General features: G+C 46.8%; 2 protein-coding genes across 3 annotated transcripts in view; one reads left to right on the top strand and one right to left on the bottom strand.

Annotated features, from left to right (window-relative positions):
- The window catches only part of LOC125723844 (uncharacterized), a 214,739-nt gene that overhangs the window by 63,578 nt on the left and 123,786 nt on the right, over positions 1-27,375 (top strand). The window lies entirely within an intron of this gene.
- Positions 1-27,375, bottom strand: part of LOC125723832 (NACHT, LRR and PYD domains-containing protein 12-like) — a 240,480-nt gene that overhangs the window by 181,400 nt on the left and 31,705 nt on the right. For both annotated transcript variants that reach the window (XM_049000660.1, XM_049000661.1), the window contains one exon: positions 15,564-15,737. In XM_049000660.1, the coding sequence (XP_048856617.1) occupies positions 15,564-15,737 (174 nt within the window). The remainder of the gene's footprint in view (positions 1-15,563; positions 15,738-27,375) is intronic.

Below are 27,375 nucleotides of genomic sequence, written 5' to 3'. Positions count from 1 at the left end.
CACACCTGCCCAGCACCTCTCACCAGGGGCAAGTCAAGAGTGGAATAGAGGGGAGTCCAGCCCCTCTCACCAGGGGCAAGTCAAGAGTGGAATAGAGGGGAGTCAAGCCCCTCAAGCCCAACCTGTGCATATATTTAGTCGGTATCTCTCTACCTCCCCAACCAGCTCAGGTTCCTTTCCCACCAGAGAGGTTACATTCCATGTTCCCAGAACCAGAACTGGTAGCCGATGATGGGTCCGCCTAGGCCCCTGCATACACTGCCACCTCATCCACATTGCACCCAACCCCCACAACTCGCCCCGCAGATTTGACACGGTTCCCTGGTAACCAGCCGACACCTGCCACACTGCTCCATAATGTCAGGCCAGCGTCCACCTCTCTGTCCTCTGATGCCTGGCCAGCACCCACCTCAATGTCCCCAGACGTCCAGCCGGCGCCCACCTCATCTCCTGACGGCCTGCTGGTGCCCACTTTCTATCCTGACGTCCCACCGGCACATGCCTGCAGGCTGCCACCAGCCCAGAAAAGATGGATCCAGAGGATGTCCTGCTAGAGTGCCCTGGGTCCTGATACGTGGGTCCCTCCTTCATCCCAGACTCCGGTTACTCTGGTCCCAGTTTCTGGTCACCAGTATCAACAGGAGTCCAAGAAAGCGGCAGGCAGAATGTCTGTCTCCCAGAGAGGGTTTGCCAGTCTCTGCTCTTGCCCTGTATGTCCCTTGTCATCTTCCTGTTCCTGTCCTGTTGTCTCCTTGCTGCCCTACTGCTCTGCAGTTCTCTCATCACCTCCCAACCCCTCATGTCCTCCAGCCCTGCTGACCCTCCCAGACCCTCTGGTCCTGTGATTCGGCAGAGTTCAGCCTCACCTGGAAAGGGGCCTAGGAGGGTCCCCAGCCCCGAGTCTTTGCCTGTCTTCCCTGGATGCCCCATCTCTCCTTGTCTTGTGCATCCTGTGCCCCTGTTCTTGTTGACCCTCCACCTGTTCGTCCTGTTTTGGGGTCTGACAGGACTGCTGTACCTGTGGTTCCTAGCTTTTCCTTTATCCGCTCCATGTCCTTAGTGATGTCCTGCAACTGCTCTTATGTCTGGTGTTGCTGTCTAGTGTTCTGTCTAGTCTTGTCTGGTCTTGTCCTGTCTACCATCTGTTCTGTCGTCCCCTGTCTAGTCCAGAGTCCAGTCTGGTTCCATCCCTGTTGTCTAACCCCTTTGGACTTCATGGCCAGAGCACATGCTTTTGGTGGGTTGGGGGGGTACTGTCACATTAAGCAATGCCATTTTTATCCACTATGCTTGTCCATTTATGTGTCAACGCATGTTCTGACCATCCATGCTCTCTGCCTCCCCACATTTCCAGGGGCACCATCTGAGCTGGAGTCCTGGTTCAGTCCCATGGAGGGGTGACACTGCGAATGGGACCTGCTAACTGTGTCATCCTGGGTGCAGCCTTGAGTGTCACCCTACACAGGCCAGCGTGGAGAACAGGCTTATTGACAGACTTTAATCACACCTCACACCTGGCCTTTAGCAAGCAGCTCCACTCTTTTCTGTTCTCAGTAATATTAGTCTGCCGGGGGGGTTGGGCAGCCAGTTGTCCATGGACCCCCAGAGGTCTTTTTTTCTCCTTACTTGGGGTTTTTTGGTTCCTCTCCTCCGTTGTCATCTGGCTTTCTTTATTTAATATCTTTCTTTCCTTTTTCCCGTTGTGTATTACTGTCTTTAATGATGTTGTAATGTATGACTACACATCTATGTAAAGTGCCTTGGGACGACTCTGTGAGGCACTATATAAAAATGAAATTAAATGTCCCGCCTCCTCCCTGACGTGGCTCTAACAGGCCATGTTTGCTGCTTGTTGGTCTCACGTCTCGTTCCAGCCCTCGTGTTAAACACTTCCAGCTGTCTCCAGTCTCTTCCATCATTAGTCCTCCATTTAAGTGCTTCCTGGTCCTGTGTTCCCCAGTTCGATCACTGATGTTGTGCCTTATGTGTTGCCGGTTCCATAGCCTCCCATCCTGATCCCAGTAAGTCCCTGTTTGTTGTCTGAGAAACACCTGCTGCACGAGTCTTTCATCCCGGTGACCACGACACCAACCACCAGTGATGTCTGTGGAGCCCAGAAATACCAGCCTAGCTGCACTAGTGCCCAGGCAGCACCTTGACAGCAGCATGTTTGCATTGTTATATTTGCCTCACTTGTTCACCACTTTCAGCAACAGTATCTGCTATGTACTAGAACTGTAATCATATGTGAGTGAGTCTGTCTGCTTTGAAGGAGCAGAGATCCCAGCTCCTTACTGTAGGTACAGGGCACAGAAACGGGTAAATCCTGTAAGGTAACATTCTTACAGTCAGCATAGATTCCAACACAGTTCTGGAATATGAAGTTCATAGTCAGTCATCATTTTGTAGCATTAAAATATAAATTTTAAATAAATCCTAACAGTATGTGTGATTGTGGGGGGGTGTGGGGTCTCGGGGTGTAACCTCTGTCTCTGGGCTTGTTTCCTGTCCCTCCTGCTGTATGTGTGAAGTCTGCATGTTCTTCCAATGTGGGCTTTCTCCTCCTACTTTGGAGAACATGAAACTGCGATCAGCCGATTGGAATCTCTAAGCTGCCCTTAGTGTGAGTCTGTATGTGTGAGTTTGTGCTCTGCTATAAACTAGTATCCTGTCCATTGTGTCCCCTGCCCTGTGCCACCTGGGACAGGCTCCAGGCTCCCCACCCCCCTGTACAGGATAAGCAGTAATGCAGGACGGCTCCACACTGTTCCAAAGAAATGGCGCTACAGCTCCCTTCAGGACTTCAGACCAGCTGCTCTCACTTCACACCTCCAGGCTTGTGGGTGTGGTTCCCACTCCTGGTTCTGCATGTACAGCTTGCATGTTCTCCCCGTGTTCCTGTGGGTTTCCTCAGGTTTCTTCCTGCTGTCCAAGATCATGCAGTTTGGTGAATTAGTGTCTCTTGATTGTCCTCAGCATGTGAGTGAGTGTTTGCCCTGTGATGGACTGGCATCCCATCCAGGGTGTCTCTGCCTTGTGCCCTGTGCTTCCTGTGATGTGTGTGTCCCATAACCCTGTACTGGATAAGCGGTTATTGGAATTAGTTGGTATGGGGCGCTGTTTGTAAAGGTAGCAAACATTTTTGTACTTGCCACTTTTTCAACATTTAGTGCAATTTTCTGACATTTAGCTAGAAGTCAATGGTGTTGTGGATTATCAGGTTTTTTTGCTGTGTAAATTATGTTCAAAATTGTTTATCATATGTAAATATAAATGGTTTGTCTATATATAAATATTAAATGTAAATGTTAAATATAAATATTAAATGTAAATATAAATGTTAAATGTAAATATTAAATATAAATGTTAAATATAAAACTTAAATATAAATATAAATGTTAAATGTAAATATAAATATAAATGTTAAATATAAAACTTAAATATAAATGTTAAATCTAAATGTAGACTCTAAATGTTGAGAACGTATGCAAATTAGCCACGCCCATTTGTGTAAAATGGGCGGTACCGACGAGAGCGCAGGTTAGGGCTGATGCGGGACAACATGGCGAATTCTGCTCACTTAGAGGCCATAGAACATGCAGTTTTGGCAGGTGTTCGCGCTGCGTTACATGGTATTGCTACACAGCCGGGAGCAACATCATGTACACCTTCCACTGTGACATCGGGAAGCTCTGAATGTACATTGTTGTGTTTCTCACTTTCACAACATACATCCAACAGACACCAAAGTAAAGTTAGCAATGTCTTTACTAGGAATTGTACTGCATCGCATGTCACTTCTCAGTGTAGGACTATATAGTTCTTTAACTCTGCGTATTCCTACGCTAGCCAGTCTGTATGTTAATTATTGTGGTACATACCAGAAAAGTAGTTCCTATATCTAATGTGAACATAACATTTCCTCCCTTACAGCATTGATGTCTATCTCATATAAAAGGAAAACGAAACAATAATAAACCCCACAACTACAGTACTGGCAATTACAACTTTACAATTACAACCAAATAGTCCTGAACACTTCGACATTCGTGCTGAACACTTAACACACCTAACACTCATTAAACATGGCAAAAACAACGCAATGCATTTCTATAGGTCCAGTCTTTGGGGAGGATGATGAGCTCTTTCAGGATAGCGTCTCTCGTGAGGGTCAGAGCCTTGAACAGGAACCTCAGGAATACCCGCATTAACCAGTGCAGCATTTCCATGATCAGGAGGCGGCGGCTCTGAGGCTGTGCACACGAGCTCATCAGAGTCCTCAGGGTTATGAAGGTCATCCTCTGTGCTCTTATTGGCTGAACGTTGAGCGGTTGCTTCCAGCAATTGATCGATGTGTCGACGCCAGATAACACTTTCCCCAACTCTCACAGTGTATGTTAGAGGGCCTGTCTTGGACAGTATTTCACCATGCTGCCATTTCTGCTTAGACTGACGGTAGTCTCTTGCCAGAACTTGTTGTCCAATCACAAAGTTTCTAACATGACCAGTCTTTGCTTTGATGGATTGTTTTTGCATGACATCTCTACGCAGGTCAAGCTTTAGCAAATCAAGACGTGACCTCAGTCTTCTTCCCATTAACAAAACGGCAGGAGCTTGACCTGTGGTAGTATGGTCAGCATTTCTGTATGCAAGTAAGAAATTTACCATCTTCTCTTGTAGTGACACTTGAGCATTTGACATTGTTTTCATTGACTGTTTAAATGACTGAACAAATCGTTCAGCTAGCCCGTTCGTGGCGGGGTGGTAAGGTACTGCTGTGGTGTGTTTGATGCCATTTCTCTGGAGGAAGGACTGAAATTCCTCGGATGTGAATTGACTGCCGTTGTCACTGACAAGTCGTTCAGGCAATCCTGTTCTTGCAAACAGTGTGCGGAGTAGTTCCACTGTTTTTGTGCTTGTGGCATTTTTCACTATGAAGACCTCTGGCCACTTTGAATATGCATCAATCACCACAAGAAACATACGATCTAGGAAAGGCCCAGCGTAGTCCACGTGGATCCTTTGCCAAGGGGCAGTTGGCCACTCCCAGCTGTGGACAGGGGCGGATGGAGGCTGTTTTTGCGTCTGCTGACATTCAGGACATAATTTGGCCATTTCCTCTATCTGTTGATCAATGCCTGGCCACCATATATAGCTTCTTGCAAGACTTTTCATTTTTACCACACCCAAGTGTCCATCATGAAGTGCTCCCAGGACTCGGGATCGCAGCTTGGGTGGCACAACAACTCTTGTACCCCACATGATGCACCCATGACACACGGATAACTGCTCGCGTCGACTGAAGTATTCAGGCAAGGCCACTGTGTTTTTGGCAGGCCACCCCTTCACAGTTAACTCCAAGACCTTTGCCATAGTTGGATCTCTGGATGTTTCCTGTTTGACCTGTGCGCTTGTGACAGGTAGGTTCTCCAGAAGGGTTGTATGGAACATCTCAGCTGGGTCTGCAGTGGCATTGACTTCAGGCTCACATGGTAAACGAGAGAGTCCATCAGCATTACCATGCCGTGTTGTGCCTTTGTACTCAATCACGTATCTGTGCCCTCCTAAAAACAATGCCCATCTTTGTAAACGTGCTGCAGTCATAGCCGGAATAGATTTCCTAGGGTTAAAAATGGCCACTAGGGGTTGGTGATCTGTAATTAATGTGAAACATTTGCCATATAGGTATTGGTTGAATTTCTTGACACCCCAAACAAGGCTAAGCCCTTCTCTGTCAATTTGTGCATAGTTCTTTTCAGCAGCACATAAAGATCTGGATGCAAAGGCAATAGGGCGTTCAGAGCCGTCCGGCATTTTGTGTGAAAGGACAGCACCTGTGCCATATGGCGAGGCATCACAAGCCAAGCGAAGAGGTAAATCTGGGTTATAGTGAGTCAAGACTTTTTCAGATGTGATAAGTTCTTTCGCAGTCTGGAATGCCAGGTCACAACTCTTTGTCCATTTCCAGGTCACTTTTGCTTGTAGGAGGCTGTTCAATGGATGAAGCACAGTTGCAAGATTTGGCAGGAATTTGTGATAGTAATTGACCAGTCCCAAAAATGAGCGAAGCTGGGAAACATTGGTGGGTTTTGGAGCCTTCAGGACGGCATCAATTTTGTCTCGTGATTTGTGGAGACCCTCTCTGTCTATTCTGTGCCCACAGAACTCAATGGAGTCTTTAAAGAACTCACATTTGTCCTTACTCAGCTAGCCTCATTAGGACAGCCTCTAGAATAGCCAAGTGGGAGCTGTCGTCATGACCTGTCACAATAATGTCATCTAAGTAGCACTGTGTGCCTGGAATGCTGTAGCACTTGATCGATAGCACGCTGCCACACCGCAGGCGCGGATGCAATACCAAACACTAGCCGATTGTACCGAAAGAGGCCTTTGTGGGTATTAATTGTTAGGTACTTTTTTGATTCAGCATCCATTTCCATTTGTAAATATGCTTGAGCCAAATCAATCTTTGAAAAATGTTGCCCTTCAGATAATGAAGCAAAAATGTCCTCTATACGTGGTAACGGGTATTGATCTGCATGGAGAACTGGGTTGATTGTTACCTTAAAGTCGCCGCATAGCCTTATCGCGCCATTTTTCTTCACAACTGGTACGATTGGTGTTGCCCAGTCTGACCATTCAACTTTGGACAAAATACCCTGGTCCTCTAGTCGCTTTAGTTCTGTCTCTACTCTTGGACGCAACGCATAGGGGACAGGACGAGCTTTCAAAAACTTGTCTGAGGCACGCTCATCCACTGTGAGGTGTGCTTTCATGTGTTTTAAAGTTCCTATGCCCTCTTGGAAGACTGATGCTGTCCGTTGAAGTAAAATTTTCAGCTCTTCCTGTGTGGCTTTACTGCTTTCATTCTCAATGGGCTGCATTACCTTAATAGACTGCCAATTGAGCTTAATCATTTGCAGCCAGTCGCGTCCAAATAATGGTACACTTCCGCATTGCAGCACATACAAATCCAAAGTTTTCATTTTGTCTTCATATTTCACTTTGACTTCAATTTTTCCCACCGGTGCCACCTTTTCTCCTGTATATGTTTTCAGTAACAGTGGTGTACGTTTCAATTTAATATTTGCAAACTTCTCTTTGTAATCTTTCAGCGATATAAGAGAAAGTGCTGATCCAGTGTCTAGTTCCATTTTTACTTTCTTTCCTTCAATCTCTGGGGTCACCCATATCATCCTCTTATCACTGCCTGACACTGAATGGAGTGCTATATGCCCCAACCCTGTGTCAGTATCATCTGAGGTTGAACCACTTGTATCGGTGTCATTCATTTCATTCACCCTTTTATCCCTTTTCCGGAATCTTTGTTTTTCCTCATTTTGCTTCATTTTACACATTCTCTGTATGTGGCCCTTTTTATTACAGTGTTTACAGTTCTTATCACGGTCATGAGAACTTTTCCCACATCGGAAGCATACAGCTGCCTTGACTGGCTTGGTTGAGAATTTGTTAACATTATGAGTCTCACTTGTAATTTTCTTTTGTAACTGAGATGCATCCCTTGAGGCAGTTTCCATTGCCACTGCAATTTCTAATGCTTTGGCTAATGTCAAGTCTTTTTCGGTTAGGAGTCGTCTTTGTATACTTTCGTCATGCATACCGCACACAAGCCTGTCTCTGAGTGCGTCAGACAAGCCCGCGCCAAACTGACAATGTTCTGCGAGCTTCCTGAGCTCTGCCATGTAGTTGGGAATTGATTCGTTCTTTTGCTGATTTCGGTTATGAAACCTGAATCTCTCTGCAATAACAAGTGGCCTCGGATTAAAGTGCTCCTGCAACAGTTTGGTTATATCTTTGAACGATTTCTGAGCAGGTTTTTGCGGCGCGGTTAAACTCCTCAGTAAGTTGTATGTCTTTGCGCCCATAACACTCAGCAAGACTGCCACTTTTCTCTCATTTTCAATGTTGTTAGCTAAGCAATATTGTTCCAGTCTTTCGATATACGTGTCGCGGGGGTATGTGTGCCTGGGCACCTGCCCATTCTGTCTGACGGGGGCATAACCAGACCTTTTACAGTGGGGTGGGGGTGGAAAGGCTGCCTGGGCACCTGCCCCTTCAGTCCTACGGGGGAGTAAGCAGACCTATTACAGTGAGGTGGGGGTGGCAAGGGTGCCTGGGCACATGCCTTTTTTGTCTGACGGGGACATAACCAGACCTTTTACAGTGTGGTGGGGGGGGGGGGGGGGTAAGGGATCCTGGGCACCTGCCCGTTGTCTGACGGGGCTTTAACCAGACCTTTTGCAGGGGGGTGGGGGTGGCAATGCTGCCTGGCCACCAGCCCCTTCGATCCTACCGGGGAGTAACCAGATCTTTTACAGTGGGGTGGGGGTGGCAAGGGTGCCTGGGCACATGCCTTTTCTGTCTGACGGGGGCATAACCAGACCTTTTACAGTGTGTTGGGGAGGCAAGGGTGCCTGGGCACCTGCCCATTCGATCCTACCGGGGAGTAACTAGACCTTTTACAGTGGGGTGGGGGTGGCAAGGGTGCCTGGGCACATGCCTTTTCTGTCTGACGGGGGCATAACCAGACCTTTTACAGTGTGTTGGGGAGGCAAGGGTGCCTGGGCACCTGCCCATTCGATCCTACCGGGGAGTAACCAGACCTTTCACAGTGGGGTGGGGGTGGCAAGGGTGTCTGGGCACTTTCCTATTCTATCCAACGGGGGAGCAACCAGACCTTTTACAGTGGGGTGGAGGGTGGCAAGGGTGCCTGGGCACCTGCCCGTTCTGTCTGACGGGGGCATAACCAGACCCTTCACAGTGGGGTGGGGGTGGCAAGGGTGTCTGGGCTCCTGCTCGTTCTGTCTGACGGGGGCATAACCAGATCTTTTACAGTGGGGTGGGGGTGGCAAGGTTGCCTGGGAAACTGCCCGTCTTGTCTGACAGGGCTTTAACCAGACCTTTAACAGGGGGGTGGGGGTGGCAAGGGTGCCTGGGCACCTGCCCCTTCTGTCCTACGGGGGAGAAATCAGACCTATTACAGTGAGGTGGGGGTGGAAAGTCTGCCTGGGCACCTGCCCCTTCTGTCCTATGGGGGAGTAACCAGTCCTTTTACAGTGGGGTGGGGGTGGCAAGGATGTCTGGGCACCTGCCCCTTCTGTCCGACGGAGGAGCACCAAGAACTTTTACAGTGTGGTGGGGGGGTTGTCAGGCTGCCTGGGGACCTGTCCGTTCTGTCTGACGGGGGCATAACCAGACCTTTTACAGTGGGGTGGGGGTGGCAAGGGTGCCTGGGCACATGCCTTTTCTGTCTGACGGGGGCATAACCAGACCTTTTACAGTGTGTTGGGGAGGCAAGGGTGCCTGGGCACATGCCTTTTCTGTCTGACGGGGGCATAACCAGACCTTTTACAGTGGGGTGGGGGTGGCAAGGGTGCCTGGGCACATGCCTTTTCTGTCTGACGGGGGCATAACCAGACCTTTTACAGTGTGTTGGGGAGGCAAGGGTGCCTGGGCACATGCCTTTTCTGTCTGACGGGGGCATAACCAGAACTTTTACAGTGTGGTGGGGGGGGTGGCAAGGGTGCCTGGGCACCTGCCCGTTCTGTCTGACGGGGGCATAACCAGACCTTTTACAGGTGGGTGGGGCTGGCAAGGGTGCCTGGGCACCTTCCTATTCTGTCCAATGGGTGAGCAACCAGAACTTTTACAGTGTGGTGGGGGGGGTGGCAAGGGTGCCTGGGCACCTGCCCGTTTTGTCTGACGGGGGCATAACCAGACCTTTCACAGTGGGGAGGGGGTGGCAAGGTTGCCTGGGAAACTGCCCGTCTTGTCTGACAGGGCTTTAACCAGACCTTTTACAGTGGGGTGGGGGTGGAAAGGCTGCCTGAGCAACTGCCCCTTCTGTCCTACGGGGGAGTAAGCAGACCTATTACAGTGAGGTGGTGGTGGCAAGGGTGCCTGGGCACCTGCCCATTCTGTCTGACGGGGGTATAACCAGACCTTTTACAGTGGGGTGGGGGTGGCAAGGGTGTCTGGGCACCTGCCCCTTCTGTCCGACGGAGGAGCACCAAGAACTTTTACAGTGTGGTGGGGGGGGTGGGGGTGGCAAGGGTGCCTGGGCACCTGCCCGTTCTGTCTGACGGGGGCATAACCAGACCTTTTACACTGGGGTGGGGGTGGCAAGGGTGTCTGGGTAGCTGCCCTTTTGGTCCGATGGGAGAGAACCAGACCTTTTTCAGTGGGGTGGGGGTGGCAAGGGTGCCTGGGCACCTGCCCCTTCTGTCCTATGGGGGAGAAACCAGACCTTTTACAGTGGGGTGAGGGTGGCAAGGGTGCCTGGGCACCTGCCCGTTCTGTCTGACGGGGGCATAACCAGACCTTTTACAGTGGGGTGGGGGTGGCAAGGGTGCCTGGGCACATGCCTTTTTTGTCTGACGGGGGCATCACCAGACCTTTTACAGTGGGGTGGAGGTGGCAAGGGTGCCTGGGCACCTGCCCGTTCTGTCTGACGGGGGCATAACCAGACCTTTTACAGTGGGGTGGGGGTGGCAAGGGTGCCTGGGCACCTGCCCGTTCTGTCTGACGGGGGCATAACCAGACCTTTTACAGTGGGGTGGGGGTGGCAAGGGTGCCTGGGCACCTGCCCGTTCTGTCTGACGGGGGCATAACCAGACCTTTTACAGTGGGGTGGGGGTGGCAAGCGTGCCTGGGCACCTGACCTTCTGTCCTACGGGGGAGAAATCAGACCTTTTACAGGGGGGTGGGGGGTGGCAATGCTGCCTGGGCACCTGCCCATTCTGTCTGACGGGGGCATAACCAGACCTTTCACAGTGGGGTGGGGGTGGCAAGGGTGTCTGGTTAGCTGCGCCTTTTGCACGACAGGGGAGAAGCAGACCTTTTTCAGTGGGGAGGGGGTGGCAAGGGTGTCTGGGCACCTGCCCCGTCTGTCCGACGGAGGAGCACCCAGAACTTCTACAGTGTGGTGGGGGGGTGGCAAGGGTGTCTGGGCACCTGCCCGTTCTGTCTGACGGGGGCATAACCAGACCTATTACAGTGAGGTGGGGGTGGCAAGGGTGCCTGGGCACATGCCTTTTTTGTCTGACGGGGGCATAACCAGACCTTTTACAGTGTGTTAGGCAGGCAAGGGACACTGGGCACCTGCCCGTTATCTGACGGGGGCATAACCAGACCTTTAACAGTGGGGTGGGGGTGGCAAGGGTGCCTGGGCATATGACTTTTCTGTGTGACGGGGGCATAACCAGACCTTTTACAGTGTGTTGGGGAGGCAAGGATGCCTGGGCACCTGCCCATTCTGTCTGACGGGGGCATAACCAGACCTTTTACAGTGGGGTGGGGGTGGCAAAGGTGTCTGGGCACCTGCCCCTTCTGTCCGACGGAGGAGCACCCAGAACTTCTACAGTGTGGTGGGGGGGTGGCAAGGGTGCCTGGGCACCTGCCCGTTCTGTCTGACGGGGGCATAACCAGACCTTTTACAGGTGGGTGGGGGTGGCAAGGCTGTCTGGGCACCTGCCTATTCTGTATGACGGGGGAGAAATCAGACCTTTTACAGTGGAGTGGGGCTGGCAAGGGTGCCTGGGCATCTGCCCGTTCTGTCTGACGGGGACATAACCAGACCTTTCACAGTGGGGTGGGGGTGGCAAGGCTGCCTGGGAAACTGCCCGTCTAGTCTGACGGGGCTTTAACCAGACCTTTTACAGTGGGGTGGGGGTGGCAAGGGTGCCTGGGCACATGCCTTTTCTGTCTGACGGGGGCATAACCAGACCTTTTACAGTGGGGTGGGGGTGGCAAGGCTGCCTGGGCTCCTCCCCATTCTGTCTGACGGGGGCATAACCAGACCTTTTACAGGGGGGTGGGGGTGGCAATGCTGCCTGGGCACCTGCCACTTCTATCCTACGGGGGAGTAATCAGACCTTTTACAGTCGGGTGGGGGTTGCAAGGCTGCCTGGGCTCCTGCCTGTTCTGTCTGATGGGGGCATAACCAGTTCTTTTACAGTGGGGTGGGGGTGGCAAGGTTGTCTGGGCACCTGCCCCTTCTATCCTACGGGGGAGTAGCCAGACCTTTCACAGTGGGGTGGGCGTGGCAAGGCTGCCTGGGCACCCGCCTGTTCTGTCCAACAGGGGAGCAACCAGACCTACTACTGGGGGGTGGGGGTGGCAAGGGTGTTAATTATTTAACAAATCAAATTTCTTTATTTATTTAAATATATTAATAATAATTGTATTTACTTTAATCCACTGAACCAGGACATAATTATATTTTCCAGTTTTTTCAGTCTGTTATGTCTCTAGTTAAATGATTATTTCATACACTGATTGACAGTCATTGTGTCAGTTTTGTTCAGCTGCAGTAATACAGTTAATTTAACTTAATTCCGCAGACTGTGGTTTCATTATGTTACTCAGTTATGCTTTGGGTGACGCTGAAGCAGGACATTAATAGGACAGAACAGAAAGCCTTTATTGTCACTGTACAGGGAGGAAATACAGTAAATGGACATAAATATACAATATATAAAATGTACATATACAGGAGAAGGGGATAGCCCCCCCCAATCAGGATTACATTTAATTACATTTTAGTCAGAGAGAAAACATATAAAAAACAATATTTTTCATGTTTATTCAGCTCACTGAACACAGTCATTTATTTTTTGTCAAACATACAGTACTGTGCAAAGGTCTTAGTCAGTCCAAAGAAATGTTTAAAGCTGTTTATCTGGGTAGCAAGTGTACTTTGGCTTAGAACAAAAAACACAATTTAACATTAGAACGTGTGCAAATTAAGAGTAACACAATAAAAACTAGTAGTAATTTCTTCTGTTTTCTAAAAAGTTACTGATATCTAGTTGGATGGCTAGATGAACACCGCTTCAGTTCCCAAACTTCTCCTCAGGGGCAGCTCAGCCGTTCCACGATTTTGTTAAATTTCACCAACAGCTCAATTAAATAATTAAATATATTGGTTAAAAAGTCAGTGAGAGATTGACTAGCTGTATGAGGTCTGCTAGTGGCCAAGTCAAAAAATACATGGCTGCACTGGACGGTCACTGCAAATACTGGGATGATTTTAGCAGAGGTTCTGAAATGGCGAAGCTGACACACTTTGACAGGCATCATATCATAGTTTTACACCAACAGGAGGATAATCTAAACATCATTTTCTTTGCCTGCCTAAGACTTTTGCACAGTTCTGTACATTTCAGAGTAAAAAGGATTATAAAGGTTAAAAAGCAGAGATTTTACCTTTTTGTAGGAGAACCAGCAACACGTCAGAGTGACACTGAGGATTTTCTATAAACCCCAAACCCTGGATAGAGGGACTCAGTGAATGAGGAGGTGAATCTGTGCAGGGGGGTCAGTCCATCAGAGGAGACTCTGTAGAAGGACAGAGCACCAGCCCCCCAGTCCAGATACACTCCTACTCTGTGGGAGCCTGAGGGCTGTATGGGTATGAGAGTCTGTTTCTTATTGTGCTGGACAGAGTATCTGTCAGTATAACAGTACAGAGTCCATGACTTGTCATTGTTTCCAAGCCCACAGTCATAACTCCCTCCTTTCCTCCCGATCCCTTTATAAGTCACTGCTATCCAGGCTCCATTTCCACTCCACTCAGCCTCCCAGTAACAGCGGCCAGTCAGACTCTCTCTGCAAAGAACTTGGCTCCAGCTGTCAAATCTCTCTGGATGATCAGGATATGGTTGCTTTGCCCCCTCTGTCACCTTCCTGTTCCTCCCTGACAGAGACAGGCGTCTGTTTGCTGTGTTGGGGTCCAGCGTCAGCTGGCAGGAGTCTGTAGGCAGGAGGAAGAATTATTAATCCCATCAGGCCGCCTGTACTTTATGTTTCTGTACGATATAAAAACAGCACAGCTTCCCCTAACGAAGCGGGAACTGAAGTTTATGAAACATAAGGAGGGCGCGCGACGGCGGCGGGAAGAGCCGCCAAAATGGGGCGCGAACTAAACTAACAGCTTAATTAATTTAATTAAAAAATGACAAAGCAGCGACATTCATCAGACATATTCATCACAAGCATATTTACCACAAAACGGCACCAGAGATCAATACTAAGGTCAGTGTCTTTCCTTCTAACCGCTAATTCCGGCGCATGCGGCTCGGAAATGGCCATCAATAACAGAATATTTAAGTAATATTATTACACGTTTAAAGTGATATTTAATAAACATTTGGATCTGGATTCTGATATAAACGATGATTCCGGCACAGATCGTGCATCATAAAAAACAGGAAGGTTTTCATTAATTCAGAAAAATATTGCTCTGAAAAACGGGATTATTATCTCATTAATTCGGAAAAACAGAATTAATTTTTCCCAGATGAATGCAATACGCTTCCATAGAGAACCGCTTACCGCGCGCGTGACTGTAGATGCTGCGCCGCTGCCGCGAGGCGTGAGCCCCGCATCTCGCGCACGCACGCGGCCGCTCTGATCTGTTAACATGGGCGCCGAAATGAAATTTGATATTTTCCGCCGCACATCCAGTGTGTCCTGGGCGCTAATTTCTTTTAGCACCGTGGATCAGCAGAACTTTTTAATATTCATGAGTGAAGCCCTACACGATTGGCTGGCTGATTAATATTTATGAGAGGGGCACTACCTCATTGGCCAGTTAACATTGACTTGTGCTGCCTGTTTCTTTTACCTAAAGCAGGGGTGTCCAAATCCAGTCCTGGGGGGCCGGTGCCCTGTGTAGCAAAGTTCTTTCCCTGTTCCACCATAAATAATTCAGCTCAAGAGCTGTGTGGTTATTAGCACAAGGAGATGAATCTGGTGTGTTAAATGAGGGGAAACCCAAAAATGTGCAGGACTCTGGCCCTCCAGGACTGGATTTGGGCTCCCCTGGTTTAAGGGATTCAGTGACCAATCAGTAATATTCTCTCATGAATTTTAAGGAATGTTCCAGAACCACCCTGTAAAAATGCAAATTCACATTTTGCACTTGAGGAGAGAGTCCGGTCTCACTGCCTACAGGTGCCTCCTTAGGACAATACTAACGAATCTCTCACAGAAAACACATACACTCACGGCATCCGCAAAAAGAACAAATGCAAAGGATTCTTTTTTTGTGAAATTAAATATGTATAACTAATTCAGAATATATTTAACCATCCTACACTCCCACACAAACACGAAGATAATACAAGCAGCTATAAAGCATTTGCAAAAAATATTTTAAAAACCGATTAAATTAATTGATAGTGTTTTGGTGATGATTTTGATTTTTTGTTTCCCGTTTGGATGTTTGTCTAAAATGACATGAAACTCACCTAAACACAAACATGGAAATCCATCTACACACAGTGCAAAAAGCCACTCATCACAACAATTGTGTGAATACAACCATAACATACAGTAGTATTCATGTTATTATTAATAAAAACATGCAAAGACACTTACATTTCTGTAAGCCTGCTCTGGTCCTGCACTCTCCACCGTAATCCACACTACAGGAGAAGCAGAATGATATAGTACTGCTGTATCCATTTATTTATTGGTGCCTCTTCTTCACATACATGCATAAGTATCTGTAGCGTGTCAGACACACACTCTGTACTCACTGCAGCTTCTCCAGTTTACAGCTGGGATCCTCCAGTACAGCAGAAAGCAGCTTCACTCCTGAGTCTCCTGGGTGATTGTAGCTCAGGTCCAGCTCTCTCAGGTGTGAGGGGTTTGACCTCAGAGCTGAAGCCAGGGAAGAACAGCCTTCTTCTGTGACTCTACAGCCTGACAGTCTGCAGAAATATGGGAAAAAAATCCACAATAAATAAGATCACCTGACCATTACAAGCATTACTTTTAAGCAAAAGTGACTCCTCTAATAAATATTTCAATAATCACACAAAATTAACATCTTTTGAACATTTTATAAGAACCTATACTTCTCAGAACCAGATCCAGTCGATATAGAATCATTTAAAAATAATCTAGACTTACCCATATTAACCAATGAAACAGCAGATGCCCTTGATGCCAGAGGTGGAGATTTCAGGTCCAGAGAGTACAAATCCAGACCAAGATTTTGTTTCAACCAACCAGATGAATATAAAGAGTCACAGTCACAGAGACTCAACTGGTTTGTTGAAACAAAATCTTGGTCTGGATTTGTACTCCCTGGACCTGAAATCTCCACCTCTGCTTGATGCACCATTAACATCAGAAGAACTCCATAAGGTCCTCAACCAAATGCCTAACAACCAATCGCCAGACCGGATGGTTACCCTGCAGAAATCTATAGGCCATTACAGTGTTATTGAAACCTGATAAAGACCAAACACAGCCCTCCAGTTACCGGCCATTACAGTGTTATTGAAACCTGATAAAGACCCAACACAACCCTCCAGTTACCCGCCACTCTCATTAATGAATAACTTGAAAATCATTACAAAACCTCTCGCCACTCAGTCACAGACAGTCATTCCTACTATAATCCATCCTGATCAGACAGACTTCATCAAGACAAGACATGCCTCGGACAACATCCATAGATTATTTAATTTAGTCAATGCTGCTCAGCATACCCATACTAAAACCATGATTACATCATTAGATGCAGAAACGTCATCTGACAGTCAGTTGGACTTTCCTCTTTAATACATTGCATAGATTTGGCTTCGGAGAGTCGTTCACCCACTGGGTTAAAATACTGTACACCTCAGCCAAAGCTACAGTGTCACAGATGGGATGACATCACCTGCATTCACACTCCGACGGGGAAGACGGCCTGCATGCCCACTCTCTCCTTCACTGTTTGCCATCTTCATAGAAACAATTGTGGCAGCAATACGACAGAACAGTGAAATAAATGGAATTCATACTAATAAGTCAACCCAAAATTAATCTCTATGCAGATGATATCTTGCTGTTTTTATGAAACCCTCAAAATATGAAATTTTAATTTTATTAATACCTTTTCAAATCTATCAAACTACACAATAAACTGGAAAAAAACCCATAATATTCTCACTGTCTGAAGATGCCTGGGATTCAGCCGATCAGGATGGTCCATTTCACACTGGAAATATCCGGTACTTGGGTATCTACATCTCCCACAGGCTGTCTGACTTGGTTACCCTCAACTACACCCCCTTATTCAAAACAATAGATGAGTCTCCCACTTAAATCAATAAAAATAAAATTACTCGTCCAGAATAAATTCAGAAAAATTCTTTCAAACTCATTAATGTCACATTTTTGCTGGAAAAACAAAAACTCAAAATCAAACATTCCACATTACAGAAAAGTAAATCTCAAGTTGGATTACAAGCTCATTTTTCTTAATTATTACTTAGCAAATCAACTGCAAGACTTAACTAAATGGTCACACTACAGCAGTAACAGCAGCTCATGGTTACAGCAGGAGCAGCTGTACTGTAAAAATCTCAGACATGCAGACTTACTCAAAATTTCATTAAAGAAACAAAACTGCTTTAACAACACAGTGCTGCCATTTCCACAGCACTGACAGCCCAGTGGAAAGCCATTAAAATCACTAACTGTACTCTCAGACCCTGTAAATACACGCCAATCTGGAATTATCTGGACTTCCTACTTCACAATATCACTATTCACTATCACTCACTGGGACAGAAAGGGATTACACATCTCCACCTCCTTTTCAGTAACAGTCATCTCATGACATTCGAAGACTTAATCCATAAATACGAGTTGAGAATAAGCAATTTTTCTAATATTTACTAACTGAATACAGCATCAAAACCAAAACGAACCTCACACATAATACACTGAATCCTCCTCAGATGAGACAACATTCTGCAACTTAAAAATAAAAAGAAACCTCTAGAATATATAATCCTCCATCTGCGACAGACACATTGATATTTGTACCAAAAATTAATGTGAATAAGGACCTTATCTTTTCCCCCAGCTCTGATTTCTGGATGGACGTCTGCAACAACATATTCACAGTGACAAATACTGGCCTTCAGTTCAGTACAAAGTAATTCACATAAAACATGTGACTCAATATAAAAAGTAGTCAGTACTGATACCTGCTCACAGTGTACAAGGGGTGTCACAGATAATTATCTGCATACTCTGTGGGCCTGTATACCTGCTCACAGTGCAGCATGGGTGTTACAGATAATTATCTGCATGCTCTGTGGGCCTGTATACCTGCTCACAGTGCACCATGGGTGTCACAGATAATTATCTGCATGCTCTGTGGGCCTGTATACCTGCTCACAGTGCACCATGGGTGTCACAGATAATTATCTGCATGCTCTGTGGGCCTGTATACCTGCTCACAGTGTACCATGGGTGTCACAGATAATTATCTGCATGCTCTGTTGGCCTGTATACCTGCTCACAGTGCACCATGGGTGTCACAGATAATTATCTGCATGCTCTGTTGGCCTGTATACCTGCTCACAGTGCACCGTGGGTGTCACAGGTAATTACTATATGTTCTCTATAGGTGAAAGATCTGGACTGCAGACAGGCCAATTCAGCACCCGGACTCTTCTCCGACGAAGCCCTGCTGTTGTAATAGCTGCAGTATGTGGTTTTGCATTGTCCTGCTGAAATACACAAGGCCTTCCCTGAAACAGACGTCCTCTGGAGGGGAGCATGTGTTGCTCTAAAACCTTTATATACCTTTCAGCATTCATAGTTCCTTCCAAAACACGCAAGCTGCCCATACCGTATGCACTTATGCACCCCCATACCATCAGAGATGCTGGCTTTTGAACTGAACGCTGATAACACACTGGAAGGTCTCCCTCCTCTTTAGCCCGGAGGACAGGGTGCCCTTCATTACCAACAAGAATGTCACATTTGGACTCGTCTGACCATAGAACACTTTCCCTCTTTGAAACAGTCCATTTCAAATGAGTCTTGGCCCACAGGACACGACGGCGCTTCTGGACCATGTTCAGATATGGCTTCCTTTTTGCATGATAGAGCTTTAGCTGGCATCTGCAGATGGCACGGCGGATTGTGTTTACCGACTGTGCTTTCTGGAAGTATTCCTGGGCCCATTTAGTAATGTCACTGACACAATCATGCCGATGAGTGATGTAGAGTCGTCTGAGGGCCCGAAGACCACGGGCATCCAATACAGGTCTTCGGCCTTTGAACATTTGTAATATTATCTATGTTCTGTTGTGAATAAAATATAGGCTCATGTGATTTGAAAGTGTTTTATTTGTTATTTCATTGAAATATAAAGTACTTTTCTAGAATTCTGGTTGTTTGTATGTTTGCTGGGGGTGGCAAGGTGGTGCAGTGGTTAGCACTATTGCCTAACACCTCTGGGACCCGGGTTCAAGTCTCCGCCTGGGTCACATGTGTGTGGAGTTTGCATGTTCTCCCCATGTCGTCGTGGGGTTTCCTCCGGGTACTCCAGTTTCCCCCCACAGTCCAAAAACATGCTGAGGCTAATTGGAGTTGCTAAATTGCCCATAGGTGTGCATGTGTGAGTGAATGGTGTGTGAGTGTGCCCTGTGATGGGCTGGCCCCCCATCCTGGGTTGTTCCCTACCTTTTGCCTATTGCTTCCGGGATAGGCTCCGGACCCCCAGCGACCCAGTAGGATAAGCGGTTTGGAAAATGGATGGATGGATGCATGTTTGCAGCAAACTATTTTGTGAATAAAAGCTACCTCAACGCCCACCGCCCCCTTACTTTTTTGCAGTTATTTTTATTAATTATTATTATTACTGTTTGATTCATGTATTGTATGTTTCAGTCATTACAGATATGTATGAAAGTGTGTCTGTGTATGTATGGACATTCATATCTATGTATTAATATACACTGCTCAAAAAAATTGAAGGAACACTTTTTAATCAGAGTATAGCATCAAGTCTATTAAACTTCTGGGATATTGATCAGGTCAGTTAAGTAGCGGAGGGGGCTGTTAATCAGTTTCAGCCGCTTTAGTGTTAATGAAATTATCAACAGGTGAACTAGAGGGGCAACAATGAGACGACCCCCAAACCAGGAATGGTTTAACAGGTGGAGGCCACTGGCATTTTTCCCTCCTCATCTTTTCTGACAGTTTTTTCACTAGTTTTGCATTTGGCGACGGTCAGTGTCACTACTGGTAGCATGAGGCGATACCTGGACCCTACAGAGGTTGCACAGGTAGTCCAACTCCTCCAGGATGGCGCATCAGTACGTGCCATTGCCAGAAGGTTTGCTCTGTCTCCCAGCACAATCTCAAGGGCATGGAGGAGATTCCAGGAGACAGGCAGTTATTCAAGGAGAGCTGGACAGGGCCGTAGAAGGTCCTTAACCCATCAGCAGGACCGGTATCTGCTCCTTTGTGCAAGGAGGAAGAGGATGAACACTGCTGGAACCCTACAAAATGACCTCCAGCAGGCCACTGGTGTGAATGTCTCTCAGCAAACAATCAGAAACAGACATCATAAGGGTGCCCTGAGGACCCAATGTCCTCTAGTGGACCCTGTGCTCACTGCCCTGCACCATGGAGCTCGATTTGCATTTGCCATAGATTACCAGAATTTGCAGGTCTGTTACTGGTGCCCTGTGCTTTTCACAGATGAGAGCAGGTTCACCCTCAGCACATGTGACAGACGTGAAAGGGTCTGGAGAAGCCATGGAGAACGTTATGCTGCCTGCAGCATTGTTCAGCATGACCGGTTTGGTGGTGGGTCAGTGATGGTCTGGGGAGGCATATCCATGGAGGGACGCACAGTTCTCTACCGGCTAGACAACGGCACCTTGACTGCCATTAGGTATCAGGATGAAATCCTTGAACCCATTGTCAGACCCTATGCTGGTGCGGTGGGTCCTGGGTTCCCCCTGGTGCACGACAATGCCCGGCCTCATGTGGCAAGAGCATGTAGGCAGTTCCTGGAGGATGAAGGAATTGATACCATTGACTGCCCCCCACGGACATTATGTTTCGTCCATTCGATGCCACCAGGTTGCACCTCAGACTGTCCAGAAGCTCAGTGATACCCTGGTCCAGATGTGAGAGGAGATCCCCCAGGACATCATCCATGGTCTCATTAGGACCATGCCCCGACATTGTCAGGCATGCATACAACCACGTGGGGACCATACAAACTACTGAGTATGATTCTGAGTTACTGTAATGAAATTTCAACAAAATGGACTAGCCTGCCGCATCATTTTTCACTTTGATTTTCGGGGTGTCTTTGAATTCAGCCCTCTGTAGGTTGATAATTTCATTTCCATCAAACGATGTGGCATCCTTTCGTTCCTAACACATTACCCAGTCTACATCAGTATAGATATCCAGCGTGATTTTTTTTTCCCCATTGATATCTGATGTGTTTTCAAAGTGTTCCTTTAATTTTTTTGAGGAGTGTATATGTGTGATAATTTTTTATTTACTAATTTCTTTTTGACAAATATGGCTCCAATCATCCACAATCATCATATATAAATAGAATCCTTCGTATTTTACTTTTTTGCATTTATCTCCTTTTCTTTTCCTCTCCCCTCTATGACTCCTCACATTAAATACTGACTTCATTCGCCCCCCCATTCCTGCCACTTCAACTAGCCTCTACTTTGGGGTAGTGGTTCTTTTCACCTGTGCCTCTGGGTGGGGCAGGTCACCTAGTGCACTGGGGGTGGGGTGTCGCAGACACTCTCACAGACAGATACCCTGTCACAGACACTCTCACAGACACATACACTGTCACAGACAATCTCACACACGCGTACCCTGTCACAGACACTCTCACACACACGTATCCTGCCTCAGACACTCTCACAGACAGATACCCTGTCACAGACACTCTCACAGACACATACACTGTCACAGACAATCTCACACACGCGTACCCTGCCACAGACACTCTCACACACGCGTACCCTGTCACAGACACTCTCACACACACGTACCCTGCCTCAGACACTCTCACACACACGTACCCTGCCACAGACACTCTCACACACACGTATCCTGCCGCAGACACTCTCACACACACGTACCCTGTCACAGACACTGTCACACACACGTACCCTGTCACAGACACTCTCACACACGCGTACCCTGCCACAGACACTCTCACACACACGTACCCTTCCACAGACACACTAACACACACATACCCTGCCACAGACACACTAACACACATGTACCCTGCCTCAGACACTCTCACACATACGTACCCTTCCACAGACACACTAACACACACATACCCTGCCACAGACACACTAACACACACATACCCTGCCACAGACACTCTCGCACACACGTATCCTGCCACAGACACTCTCACACACGCGTACACTGTCACAGACACTCTCACACACGCGTACCGTGTCACAGACACTCTCACACACATACCCTGCCAGACACTCTCACACACACGTACCCTGCCAGACACTCTCATACACATGTACCCTGCCAGACACTCTCACACACACGTACCCTGCCAGACACTCTCACACACACATACCCTGCCACAGACACTCTCACACACACGTACCCTGCCACAGACACTCTCATACACATGTACCCTGCCACAGACACTCTCATACACATGTACCCTGCCACAGACACTCTCACACATGCGTACCCTGCCACAGACACTCTCACACACACATACCCTGCCAGACACTCTCACACACACATACCCTGCCACAGACACTCTCACACACATGTACCCTGCCACAGACACTCTCATACACATGTACCCTGTCACAGACACTCTCAAACACACATACCCTGCCACAGACACTCTCACACACATGTATCCTGCCGCAGACAAACGGCAAATGACAAATGGGACCAAACTGTTTGTCCGTTATAAGCGAAATTCCATTGTATGTGAGTCCGCTATATGCGATGCTTTTTCTGCAGGTTCTTAAAGGCGCACGGCCAGCGGACCTTGTCTGTTACAGATGATATTCCGTTATAAGCGAGTTCGTTATAATGGGATTATACTGCACCTCCAACTCCACCTAGCAGACATACCTATGAGGGGATTGAGGTATGGATTGATTCTGATCATGTATGGACTAAACACCCCAGGATTCAAATACATCGTCCACCGTGATTCACCCACATTATTGTTGTGCCACAGGTGAACTGCACAAACATGTTTTTTCACTGATCACTTATATAACTTGTTTCTCACAGAAAGAGCTAGAACACCTATCTTGTATTTCCCAGCGGAAAGGGATGCTTATCTTTTCTCTCCCAGAGGAAAAGGGAAAGCCTTGCCCAAAATGCTTCATAACCGCAAGCGCAAAACAGCCTCACCTGGACAGGAATTGGAGAATAAAGAGCATATTCCCTGAGGAAGGGGGTGAGCCTGGCCAGCTCGCCCCCTCCCCGCACGAGTACCACTCCAGATTTAGCATATAGGAAGGGGGAGAGCTCAGCACTGACCGGAGATCAGCCGTGGGATAGAGCGCGCATCGCCCGGAACTTCTCAGGAATTATGTGTTGGTCTCCTGCCAGGACTGAAAGGGGCTCCCCAGTCCGTGTGTGAAGGTGGGTGATTATAGCACGTCCGAGTGTAGATGGCTTGTGGCTACTTTTTCATTTTATTAATTAGTGGGATTACCTATCATCCATCCATCCATCCATTTTCCAAACCACTTATCCTACTGGGTCACAGGGGGTCCGGAGCCTATCCCGGAAGCAATGGGCACGAGGCAGGGAACAACCCAGGATGGGGGGCCAGCCCATCGCAGGGCACACTCACACACCATGCACTCACACACGCATTCCTATGGGCAATTTAGCAAGTCCAATTAGCCTCAGCATGTTTTTGGACTGTGGCGGGAAACCGGAGTACCCGGAGGAAACCCCACGACGACATGGGGAGAACATGCAATCTCCATACACATGTGACCCAGGCGGAGACTCGAACCCGGGTCCCAGAGGTGTGAGGTAACAGTGTTAACCACTGCACCACCATGCTGCCCCCGATTACCTATCAATGCTTATGAAATATATCATAATTTTGTGTATATTTTAAGAAATATTTCTGAACGGACCAAAGCGAACCTGATTGTTCCTTCGACATCCCTATATCCCCCTCTCACATTAAAACAATATTCTAGGTGGGGTCTTACCAAGGAATTGTATAATCTTAGCATCACTTCATTTAAATTAAACTCCACACACCTAGAGATGTAACCCAACATCCTATTGGCCTTTTTAATTGCTTCCCCATACTGGTGAGAGTGGGACATGGAAGCATCAACATACACACCGAGGTCTTTCTCATAATCAGCTACCTTTATTTCAGAGGAACCCATAAAAAATCTGTACTTTATATTTCTGCTCCCTGCATGGATTACCTTACATTTATCTACATTAAATTTGATCTGCCAGGTATCAGCCCAGTCGCTAATTAAATCAAGATCCCGTTGTAGCCTCTCCGCTGCTAGATCAGTATTTGCTACATCATCCACCTTGGTGTTGTCTGCAAATTTAACTTGTTTACTGTATGTATTGGTGTCAATATCATTAATGTAAAATAGGAACAATAGTGGTCTTAAAATTGAACCCTGCGGTACCCCACTATGAACGCAGGCCCACTGTGACATTGTGCCTCTAATAACTACCTGCTGCTTCCTGTCTGTTAACCAGTTTTCAATCCAAGATGCTACAGTTCCTAAAATCCCTGCAGCTTTGAGCTTAAGCAAGAGCTGTTTGAGGGGGACATCAAAGGTCTTCTGCAAATGTAAGTACTTTTTGTGACCAAGTTCTATTTTTGCTTCCTCAAAGAACTCAAGTAGATTAGTTAAACAGGATCTACTTCTCCTAAATCCAGGTTGGCTACCCCTCAGAATGTTATTTGTATCCAGGTTATTTGTATCCATAACTTTTCCAGTTATGCAAGTTAAAGTAATTGGCCTATAGTTTACTGGATTACATCTATCCCCTTTTTTGAATATGGGTGTTATATTAGCATACTTCCAATCATAAGGTACCACACGTGCAAATAAGGATTTCGGAAACAGTAAAGTTAAAGGTTGGCTAATAATAACCCTCATCTATTTTAAAACTATAGGTAAGATGCCATCAGGACCCTGTGATTTATTTATTTTGAGCTTAGCTAGGTTTTGTACCACATCAGCCTCAGTTATACATACAGTCCCTTCACAATTATTGGCAGCCCTTTGTACAAGGGGTAAGAAAAAATCCACCTTCTGGTGAAGTTGCTGCATCTCACACGGAAAAAAATGAGAAAAATCCAACCTTTACTTAAAATCAATTTATTTGAAGGAAAATCAAATCCTTCATCAATAACTAATTATTTTTAAGAAAAACACATGAGCCACGATTATTGGCAGCCCTGCAAATTATAGTGAACACTGTGACGCCCGCTCCGTCCGCTCCTCGTGTGTGCCACGCCCCTAATTACCCACGTGTGATTCCCTGATTGTGCCCAGTCGCGTCATGTTCTTTTCTGATTAGTTCCCTGTATTTAAGTCTCTGTTGTACACTAACCCGTTGTCTGTCATTGACGTTACCTGCCGTTTGTCCCTGCCTGCGTTTCCGTCCTGCCCTATTCCCAATTAAACCCTCGTTTGCCCCGTTTACCGCCTTCCTGCCTGGTCCTTCCTGCCCACCTGCCTTACCCGAATTTACGTAGCGTGACAAACACAATGTAACTGAAGCATGTTTCCCATGTAAATTATACATATTTGAGTTGATTGAAGTGAATAGGAACCTTCAAGCTGTAATCCATGACTTCCTGAGTAACTGGGGTACAAACATGAGGAGACACAGAGCCCAAATTCCCTTAGTCATCCATGAACAGGGGAAAGATAAGAGACACACAGACCAAATGAGGGAGAAGTGTGCTGACCTTCATAAGTCAGGGAATGGGTATTAAAAAATAGCTACTCGCCTTAAAATGCCCATTTCTACTGTTAGGGCAATAATTAAAAAGTGGACATCAACTGGAACTGTTAGAAACCTGCCTGAAAGAGGACCCAAGTTTATTTTGCCCCCACATACAGTGAGGAGGATCGTAAGAGAGACAAAAAATCCCCAAGGATGACTGTTAGTCAATTACCAGACAAAGTAAAACCTTGGGGTTACCACGTCTCCAAAAAACCATCAGATGCCCCCTTCATGCTAACAGACGTTTTGAAAGTTATGACAGAAAGAAGCTTTTTCTGTCAGTTACTTAAAATGTTAGAGCCAGGAGTTTGCAAAACATTATACAACTTTGACTGGAATGAAATTCAATGATCAGATGAAACAAAAATGGAGCTTTTGGGCAATAAACATTCAAGGTGGGTTTGGCGTAAAAAGAAGGATGGTTATAATGAAATGAACCTTATCCCAACTGTAAGATATGGTGGAGGTTCTGTGATGCTGTGGAGCTGATTTTCCTCCAAAAACCCTGGAAACCTCGTTAGGGTACATGGCACTATGGGGTCCATGAAATACCAGGACATTTTATATCAAAATTTGGCTGCTGCTGCCAGGAAACAAAAACTGGGCCTTCATTGGATCTTCCAGCAGGATGGTGATCCTAAGCACATGTCCAAATCAACATAAAAATGGTCAGCTGACCGCAGAATCAAGCTTCTGCCATGGCCATCTCAGTCCCCTGACCTGAACCCCACTGAAAACCTGTGGGCTGAGCTGAAGAGGAGAGTGCACAAGAGAGGGCCGAGGACCCTGGGTGATCTGGGGAGATTCTGTAAAGAGGAATGGTCTCAGATGCCCTGCTCTGTGTTCTCCAACCTTATAAAATGTCATAGGAGTCTCAGTGCTGTTATACTGGCAAAGGGAGGTTGTACAGAGTATTAAAAGCAGGGCTGCCGATAATCGTGGCACATGTGTTTTTGTTGATAATAATTATTTCTTGATGAAGGATTTGTTTTTCTTTGAATAAATTTATTTCAATGAAAGGTTGGATTTTTCTCATTTTTTCAGTGTGAGATGAAGCTGCTTCGCCAAAAGGTGGATTTTTTTCTAACCCTTTTTACAAATCTTTACAAGGGGGCCAGTAATTGTGGAGGGACTGTATATTGTTTATATACGACGCTGTATTTGTACTAAATGGTGGTAAGTTAATCATGTCCTCTACTGTGAACACCCATGTAAAATAATCATTAAACTCATTTACTATATCAATTTTCATTTTCAATTATAAGGCCCTTACTATCCTGCAGATTAGTGATTTCAGCTTTTAGAGCTCTTTTGGAGTTAAAATATTGGAAGAAACTTTTAATGTCATCCTTAACCTCCAATGCAGTCTTACTTTCGACATTCCACTTACTGTAGCGAATCTAATGTTATTTTTTAAGTCAACCCCTAGACTTAGATACTCCTGCTTTATTTTGAAATCATTCGTTATTTTCTACGTTAGTATTTCCAGCGTACAGTGTGAAATACCCAGTAATACTCACCTCACTACCCCCAGTTTACAGT

This window comes from Brienomyrus brachyistius, unplaced genomic scaffold, assembly GCF_023856365.1.
Source record: "Brienomyrus brachyistius isolate T26 unplaced genomic scaffold, BBRACH_0.4 scaffold52, whole genome shotgun sequence".
In the NCBI taxonomy this organism is placed as follows: domain Eukaryota; kingdom Metazoa; phylum Chordata; class Actinopteri; order Osteoglossiformes; family Mormyridae; genus Brienomyrus; species Brienomyrus brachyistius.
The sequence above is the reverse complement of the archived record's forward strand: the minus strand, read 5'-3'. Positions and strand labels throughout refer to the sequence as shown.